The following is an 8,972-nucleotide window of genomic DNA, read 5'->3' on the forward strand; positions in this document are numbered from 1 at the left end:
AAGAATCCCATTGTGTCAATATCCTCTGCTTGATGACTCAAAGGCCACCCCTCTAAAACCGGATTTAGTGCAGAGAATATTTATCAGAGAATTGGCAAATGTGTTGCAACAGTGCATGTGATTTGTATCAATTGATGTTGTGCTTTAAAATATAGAAGTTATGCTAAGTCATACTAAGTGCAGTATTTTTTAAAGTCTTGATACAATGTGTAGGGATATAAAACATCATGGAGCAAGTCAACAGAAGTGAATGTGGGATCCACATTAATAGGCAGTAAAAACTGACAGCCTTGCTTGTGCGTAAATTGCACACTTTCAGATTTAGTTAAAGAAAACAATAATACCACTTTAATGTGGGTTTTCTAAAATAACACAGTAATAGAATGGGGATCAGAATAACACCTATTATTAGGTGATCTTGAACAACATGGGAGTTACGCGCAGTGCTAATTGGACGAAATGTGGCCAGTTGTTCTTTCTGAACAAAAAAATGCCTCGGTGCAACTTTAATCCAGGTGTAGGGATTATACTCGACGTGGCCTGAAGACAAATGATGCATTGTTTCTCCTGGGAAAAAACACCATTAGTAGAGGGAGTTTCACCAGAAGCAGTTTTGTTGTGATGTGGCTCCCTTAGCTAACACGTGGACTGATTTTAATTAGCAAAATGCTATATTTTTATGACTATTTATCGAGAGAGAGAGAAAGGGTCAATGATTGAATACTATCCAGTGTTAATGACATTCAGGCAGTGTTCAGTCACCCCATAGGAGGATTTCTTTTTGCTGTTCAAGGGGACCAAACACATCCATGGAGGGAAGAAGATTTAGATTTTAAATCAGATGCCCAAATGTTTCCGCCAATTGTAACCAAATAGTGGAAAAACAATGAAAACAATGTATACCCAGTTTGACAAAGCAATCGCAACAGAAAGTACACTTACTAACTTTTGCTGGGACTTTCAACTATTTGACATGGTCCTCATTAGGTTGCTCAGTTGTCATGGAGTGAATGATGACTTATGGAGATCATTACAACTGCAGCTCTACAGATTAATCTCATGGACAGTTTAACAAACACTATCTGCTGAAAACAAAACTGTATGATGTGGTTGAAAGCTCCAGAAAGAGCTAGTGAGCAAATATTAAATTAATATTAAAAATATTCTTGGCTGACAAGTTTGTTTGGGTTTGTGTGATTTGAAATCCAAAGTGTGGGGATCTGGCTGTGCTTGAGCCATCATAAGAGGAAAAATAACCTGATTGAAATCCCAGGAAAAACTTCATAAGTGGACCTTGAGTTGGTTTGAGTATTTCCCTGGTCTAGAATAAAGTTATATTTATACAAAAACTAAAAATAGATACAATATATATAATGGATGGTACTGTGAGTTGTAGAATATTCTGTGGATTTGCAGAGGTTATCAGAAGAAAAGAATCCCACACACAAACATGAAAGGATAACCATAATCTAATACCTGTCCTAGATTATAACTGTATTCCAGCAGAGGGAGAAGAGAAATCCACATGTTATAGGTATGGCAAAGATAAGATGCTTTACCTTTTCCTTGCGACCTGTTGTGCCACATCCTTATCATGCAGAAAAGTGGAGGGAGACCTCTGTTGGTCATTGATTGCTTTTCAAAACTTTTCCTTTAAAATATCAGTGACTAATATTACGTCGATCGATGTGAAGCGAGGTAAAAAAAATAAATAACCTAATAACCTGTGATGTTTTTATAAAGATTTTAGTTTTTTTTTTCCTTTTTCCCTCAAAGCAAGAGTTTAACCATACGCATGCGCAGTTTATTCGGGAATTACAATATGGCGGCGAAATGCTTCAGTCTGTTGATGTAGTCGATAGCTAACACCTAGCCCGCTAATTACCTACAAAACAAGTTGATTTAATAACCAGCGGATACCCGTTATATTGTTTAATTTGAGTTGTTAACGGTAGTGTTGTTGTTGAAACATTTTGTAGCCTGGAAAATGAATTACACCACAAAGGTGGTCCAGGTGACCAATGTGTCGCCAAGCACAACATCGGAGCAGATGAGAACACTGTTCGGTTTTTTGGGAACCATCGAAGAACTGAAATTATTTCCACCAGAGTGAGTTGGCTAGCTGATGTTTTTACTAGTTTACTGTAATGGTAATGCAGCCACAGATTCGCTGCGTGGATACTTGATGTAGAACGGAAACGAAAGTAGGTTGATAATAGGCCCAACGTGCTAACCAGAATTGTAGCTAACAGTAATTTAATGACGTTAACGTTACGCCTAACTTTGCTAACAACCCACTGGTGTTATATTCAGCGTAATTTGTCTAATGAATATGATATATGCACGTACAAACTTTTCTTTAAATTGTTCTATAAGTGTAGCTAGTAATGAAGGTCAATTAAAATATTAAAGGCTTAAATGGGGCGTCCAATGATTGAAGTTACGTTGGGTTAATGAAACCATAAACTAGCATAGGCGTGGATAAGTTAGGAATGACGATATTAAGTCACAATGATGAGACTAGTCAATTTTGATCTATTTTTATCTACTATCACAGTTTTTGACTCAAATGTTTTGAATACGATTACTTCCATGAATGATAGGTCTGTTTATAATGTTTTGTATTAACGTTATTTGAAACATAGTGGAAAATGCCTGTCTGACCAAATGTCTGCAACCCAAATATATTAAATAGAGAACAGCAGCAGATGCTTAGATTTTATATGTCTAACGAGTTCTTAACAGCATTAATATTTATCATTTCATGGGGACAATTGGGAGCAGGGAAAGTGATGGGAAATTTTGTGTTTTGAGGTCCATGGTATGTATTTATTATTATTATGGCAGTATTGTGTGTTGGTAAACTGGTTTGAAAGATGTATGCCTTTGGACATTAAATAGTGCCAAATCCACCAACTCCCTGCATAACAAAGCACGTGGGTATAGTTGGACCACATTAAAAGTTTAGAATTTTGTGCAATTTAATATAATACCTTTTACTTTCACAATAGTGATTCTCAGATGCCGGTGACATCGCGGGTGTGCTTTGTGAAGTTCCAGGAGCCAGAGTCTGTTGGAGTGTCTCAACATCTGACTAACACTGTGTTTGTGGACAGGGCATTGATCGTGGTCCCATTTGCTGAAGGTTTGTCTCATCATTTTCATTCCTTGTATGAGTGGTACTTGTTGATTGAATGACATGACTCTTAAATAGTGAAAATGTAAAAGCCTTTTAAGATCATTTGAATGATACTGGTAATTCCATTCCTTCCCATTGTCTATGAAAAGTGTTTAAAGCATACCTGCTGTATATTGTCAGGTTTTTGGTATACTGTGGTAGCACATCCCATATGTGTTTTACCCCCACAATGACATTGTCTTGATAAACTGGCTTTTATTTCTTTGGGAAAACACACATCAAGCTGTTACACACAGCACAGTATACCAAAATCTGCTTTACAGATTGGGACATTCCCAAGCTGCGGGCACCGCAGACACCTCAAAGTTAAGAAGTGAAGTTGTGTAAACTCTTACCATATGCATTTTTTTTTCTCCCCCATATTGGACTATCCTCTGTTAAACTTCTCTCTGTTATTTGTGTGTGTGTATGTGTGTGTATGTGATTTTTGTAGTGAAGAAGGCAAAGGCAGCCCCCTCGTTGATGGCTGAAAGTGGTCCTCTGCCTGCCAACAGGGGATTATAGACAGTTGCAAAGGCCAGCAAGCATTCAAGTCCCACCCCACTCCTTTTGTGTCCTCTCTTCTTTCTCTGCCTTCTCTTTTTCTTTCCTTCTGTCTAATTTATCTATTCTAGGCAGTTTAGTTTAGTATAAAGGTCAGATTTTGAGCACATACCCTGAAACAGTGCCCATTTTCCATTATTTTGAACGCTGCTTAGCCATTCATTTTATGGCTAAAGCATTGTTCCTTAATGGATAAGGCTGGCAGTATTCATTTTTTATGTCAGCAAATCCCATGAAAGACCCTTGTGGTCTAAAAACTATTACAAGCACATTATTGAGCCGCACAGTTGCACTGGGTGACGTGTTTATTATGATGAATTCAGGACCCACCACACGCTCTGTACTGCAGCCATGAATAGTGACTAGCACACCAAATGTGTATTAATCCACCACTGAAAGTAGTCCCCACCAAGTGGACTATTTACTCCTGTTTGAGCAACTTTTGCTGAGAACTACAGTTCCCAGTTTAATGATATTATATATCCTTTCATGAAAAAAATGTAAATATATATAATTTTTTTTTCTTTTGGAAGATTTCAGTGGTAAACTACAGACAGTGTAAATATAAAGTCATAAAGCATCAAGAGTCAGACTACCACTGTGTTGGTTTCTGTTTTTTCATGGGATTTATTGACCGTGACCAAAAATGGAATATCACCAGCCTCAGGCAATAAAATGTGTAAACTAACTCTTGAAATAAAAAAAAGCTTTGAAAGGCAATCTCTATATTTGGGTCTGGTGGCAAAAGGCACAATGCCCCGGCAGCCAACACTGTACATACATACTTAACCATAAGCGAGCAGCTAATTTTGGGACTTAACAAAAAGAATACTGGTCAACTGGCTGGTTATTATCTTCTATAATAGTCATACTATATCTCATCATAAGTTGTCTTAAGATGCCCACCCGACATGACGTAATGTTGGTAAAATATACTCTCTTTAACAGTGGTCTTCTTCTTTTGTTGTTGTGTTTTACAGTTCTTTTTCCTGGCTCAGCCAGTCCTGTATACCAGGCCCTGCTGAAAATACCATCCAACAGTTTTGTCTCCTGCAGCAATTTCTCTCTTCAGTGTGCTGTTTTATTTAAATGTTGTTGTGTGTCTGTATGAAGGTCATGTCTTTTTGTGAAAGAGTTGTTTTGGGAGGTTTACTGTGAGATGATTATAAGGTGTTTATTTGTTAATTTGCGCCTCTTTACAAATAAAAACAGTGACATATTGCAAATGAAGATGATAAAATACATTTTTGATTAGACTCTGGTAGCGCAAAATAATCAAACCAGATATCCTCTGCTTAGGTTTGGTTAATTGATGCAGTAGCAGGTAAGGATACAAGAATAATGATGTAGAGCAGGAACGCTACCCACCCTGAATTCTGCTATTGTCATTTGGTAAATCTGACATTTGTGTTTTTGGTAAGTAGACACTGATAGCTTGTATAGTGTTCTTGCCAAATCCCTAAAATTCTCTCTGTTGTTTGTATCTCGATTTTTCTCTGTGTGCTTTTAGTAGCGAAGCCGCCAGCGTGAGTCGCTTGTTTCAGTAAACGTCTATATGAAAATTGAGGGCACACCCAACTGGAGAAGCAGCAGTGCTTGCTAACGTTTGGTTCATGACTTAAAAAACACGTTCAGGTGATATATTCTTGGCAGTGTTCATTGGAGTAGTGTGATATATTCCAGCAATAGTTATGTCACTGCAATGATTATGTTGAATTAAGGGAAAACTTCTGTGATCTATAAGGTAACCATTTTGTTGAACCTAATTTGAAGAAATGCAATGTGAAGATTTGTTTTCTTTGTCTTTTCCAAAATGTCTTCTCTGTTGTACACGTGTGTGTGTGTGTGTGAAGATGTCGTTCTCTCCTAATGTCAGTTTTTATTTTCATATAGGATCTATTCCAGATGAGGCTAAAGCTTTGTCACTGTTGGCGCCAGCAAACGCCGTTGCAGGAATTCTGCCAGGAGGAGGTCTTCTTCCGACGCCCAATCCCATGAATCAATCTGTAAGTCTTCAAATTCACTGGAAAAAATACTCACCTTACAAAAATCACTTCAGCAGTGGTTTGTGATGCATTTTACCAGAAAGTCATGCCCCAGGCGATTTTAAATCATATTTTCTGTTCCGCTGACAAAGAAGATTTGCTGTTGACATGCAGAAGCAGGGATGTTGTACCGCATCAAATTATGAGTTATACATAAACTGGCGTTAATTTACATGACGTAACAGTCTCACCTCAGAGTCCATTTGGTAGCTGTTCTGGACCTTCGTTTGCTCAGTTATCATGGAAATAACAGATGTTCTAGTTTGCATTTGTTGCATTTGTTTTGTACACTTTAAGCAGTTCTCGTCGGTGTAAAAGTTCCTTCTTAACCTTTGAAGCCGCAGTAGACAAAACAACTCGAAGTATTTTTTTTGGTTGTAATTTGAGTTTCTTCTTTTTAAAAATGAGAGCAAGGAGTCAGTTGTTTTCACATTTTAAAACTGTGGATGATGTCTTCTGTGTGAACATGATGCGTGGCCTCATCTGTCAAAATGTGGAAATATTCATATGAACACCCAGCATGAGTATAGGAACACTTGTAAGATGTCAAGCCACGATAGGCTAGTATAACAAAAGTGCCTTTTACACGCTTGTGTGTTTGTTTTTTTGCAGCTTGGAGGGAACCCTTTTGGTAATCCAAACATGGACGCAATGGCTGCATTTGGATTCGCAGGCCATAATATGAATCCCCAGGTGAGAGGTTTTCACGATTGACACTGACACGTAAATCTTTCCCAAAACTTGTGAAGTTAGATGCGGAGTATCTAAAACTTCTCCCCCCACCCCCCTGTTTCTTACAGGCTGCTGATCAGCTGTTAAAGTTCATGACAGATCCAAAGTAAGTCAGTATAACGAGGCTCCTTTGTCTTCTGAAAATTTTTCCTGAATGCAGTATTTAATTGCAGAGTAAAGAATTAGATGTGTTGGTGTGTTTCTAGTAATGATGAGTCAACTAATTCATATTGCTTTGTTTAGACTGAATCCACTGGCTGCAGGATTAAACCTGAATGCAAGCCTGAAGGCTGACGCATCTAATAGAGAAATCGAAGAGGCTATGAAGAGAGTGAGAGAGGCCCAGTCGCTCATTTCTGCTGCTATTGAACCTGGACGTAAGTACACAAATGTTTGGAGGACTTGACTTTGCAGAATAAAATTATTGCAGTATTAAGCAGTCATTCAGTCAGAAAAGGTCCTTTGTACACTGTACCCTGACAGTAGTAAGCAATTTCTCTTTTCTGCCCTGCAGATAAGGAGAGCAAGAAGAAACGAGCTCCATCGCGGACTAGATCCAGGTCCAGAAGGAGGCGGTCCAGATCACATTCAAGACACAGGTGATGACTACTGTTCATTAATCTGAAGAGCTGGGATTGAGAAGTGTTTTATTTTTAGTTTGAGGATAAAGTTAAATGGGTTAAATGTGGTTGCAGGCGAACCAGGAGCAGATCACCACGACCGTCAAACTCCAGAAGCAGGAGGCGCTCCAAAAGCCCACGAGGGAAACGCAACCACTCCAGAGAGCGAAACAGGCGATCTCAAAGTAGATCCAGGTGTGTTTACTGTGTAAATGCTTTATGACAATAATGGTTACAGATGTAATTGAGTCTGACTGAGATCTTCCATCAAATGTCTCCACAGAGATAGAAAGAAAGACGATTCAGGGAGAAGAAAATCCAAAACGCCACCTAAAAGCTACAGCACAGCCAGGAGGTCACGCAGCCAGAGTCGGTGAGTACAGCAAAGGTTTTCATGTGCTCAGGCAGAAGGCAATTGAAAGTATATACAAACTTTTATACCGCAGCCACCCAAACTTCGTTTACATTTCAGTATTAAAGTTGTCAGCTTTTTGTCCCGTTCACAGGAGACGCAGGAAAAGTCGAAGCGGCACCCGATCACCTAAAATCTCCCCTAAAAGGAGAAGCTCCAGGTCTCCATCTCCTCGAAGGTTGGTGTACTGATGTGAAATATACTGAGATAATACAAACAGGTTATTACTGCACGCCTATTTTAAGATTATTATAATTTAAAACAACGATTAAGGGTGTCTATCCCGTTTGCTTCGGTTAAAATGGACTCTGATGTGTTTGCTTCAGTTTGTTTAGGCTGATGGTTCAATTATACTAATTGGACCAGCTCTAAAAGGCAAAAATGTGGCATTTTTTCTTTGGACCAGGCCACATAAACAAAAAATCCTTTGTGTGGGTACATCGGGGGAAGTTTAAAACACACCTGACTTTCATCTCCCCCTTCTACAGACACAAAAAGGAAAAGAAAAGGGACAAGGAAAGGGACAGGGACCGCAAGAGTGACAAAGAGCGCATTCGTGAGGAACGTGAACGCTCCACCAGCAAGAAAAAGAAAAGCAAAGACAAAGAACGCGAGCGGGAGAGGAAATCAGACGGAGAGAAAGGAGATGTCAAGGTCTGTGTAGAATATGTGACAGTCTTCATTCTTACACACTATGAACATTGCAGTTGTGGTGTAGACCAGACTGGGGGTGCTTTAAAATGTCCCATCCATTGGTGTCCTTTCACAGATCACCAGAGATTATGATGAAGAAGAACAAGGCTACGACAGCGAGAAAGAGCGGGAGGACAGGAAGGATTCTGACGACTCTGCTTTGTCTCCTCATTCTGTAGAAGGTAACGGAACAGTGAAGCAGGCCAGAGTTAACGGAGCGGACGATCACCACGAAGAGGACATGGACGTCAGCGATTAAGCAGTCCGTCCCGCTTTGTCCCACACTATCCCTCCGTTTTGGTTGTGAACATGTTCTTATAATGTGAAGTGAGCGTGAAATGTGTAGAGTTTTCTCACAGAAGAGTCGTCTATTCTTTTTGCAAATGTACAATGCAGAATTTTCATTTTTTGCCTAGTTTGCCCAAAGACACTGTCAAATTGCTTTATAGGTACCCATATATATATATTTGGCTTCTACAAACGTAAGCAGTGAAAACTGGAAGTGGGCTTGCTTTGCTTTTTGAGCTTGTGTTGTCAGGTTTTGTCACTTCGCATATTTTATCTTTATCTTTTTCTTTAGTATTGTTAGGTGTTGCTCAGGCCTCTTTCCCCACCTTCTCAAAATAAGTTTGTGCGTTGGATTCTTGTTAGTTGAAAGTGTTGATCGTTTTATCAAGGATTTCTTTTATAATAAAGCCTATTTGGAGAACCAAGACTTTGAATTTAGT

At 39.0% G+C, this 8,972-nt stretch overlaps 1 protein-coding gene across 2 annotated transcripts; it reads left to right on the top strand.

Annotated features, from left to right (window-relative positions):
• The first annotated feature begins 1,802 nt into the window (after positions 1-1,802).
• On the top strand, positions 1,803-8,959 carry LOC119902025 (serine/arginine-rich splicing factor 11-like). Of its 2 annotated transcripts, none has more exons than XM_038717899.1 (12): positions 1,803-2,109; positions 3,012-3,145; positions 5,636-5,748; positions 6,400-6,480; positions 6,588-6,625; positions 6,763-6,896; positions 7,034-7,118; positions 7,215-7,334; positions 7,423-7,512; positions 7,646-7,729; positions 8,040-8,205; positions 8,424-8,959. In XM_038717899.1, exons 1-12 carry the CDS (start codon positions 1,988-1,990, stop codon positions 8,439-8,441), a joined length of 1,185 nt encoding a protein of 394 aa, XP_038573827.1. In that variant the 5' UTR covers positions 1,803-1,987; the 3' UTR covers positions 8,442-8,959. The 2 variants fall into 2 exon arrangements, with proteins under 2 accessions (XP_038573827.1, XP_038573826.1); XM_038717898.1 differs by having other exon boundaries at positions 1,804-2,109; positions 8,321-8,959.
• Positions 8,960-8,972: the final 13 nt, after the last annotated feature.

Source organism: Micropterus salmoides, unplaced genomic scaffold (assembly GCF_014851395.1).
Source record: "Micropterus salmoides isolate LMB-PRFRI ecotype aquatic unplaced genomic scaffold, ASM1485139v1 Ms_hic_scaffold_14, whole genome shotgun sequence".
Taxonomy (NCBI): domain Eukaryota; kingdom Metazoa; phylum Chordata; class Actinopteri; order Centrarchiformes; family Centrarchidae; genus Micropterus; species Micropterus salmoides.

Coding starts and splice junctions, on each gene's coding strand:
- LOC119902025 (XM_038717898.1), top strand. CDS start 1,988: ATGAATTACACCACAAAGGTGGTCCAGGTGACCAATGTGTCGCCAAGC. Junction 3,146..5,635: donor CGTGGTCCCATTTGCTGAAG/GTTTGTCTCATC, acceptor ATTTTCATATAG/GATCTATTCCAGATGAGGCT. Junction 7,513..7,645: donor AGGTCACGCAGCCAGAGTCG/GTGAGTACAGCA, acceptor TCCCGTTCACAG/GAGACGCAGGAAAAGTCGAA.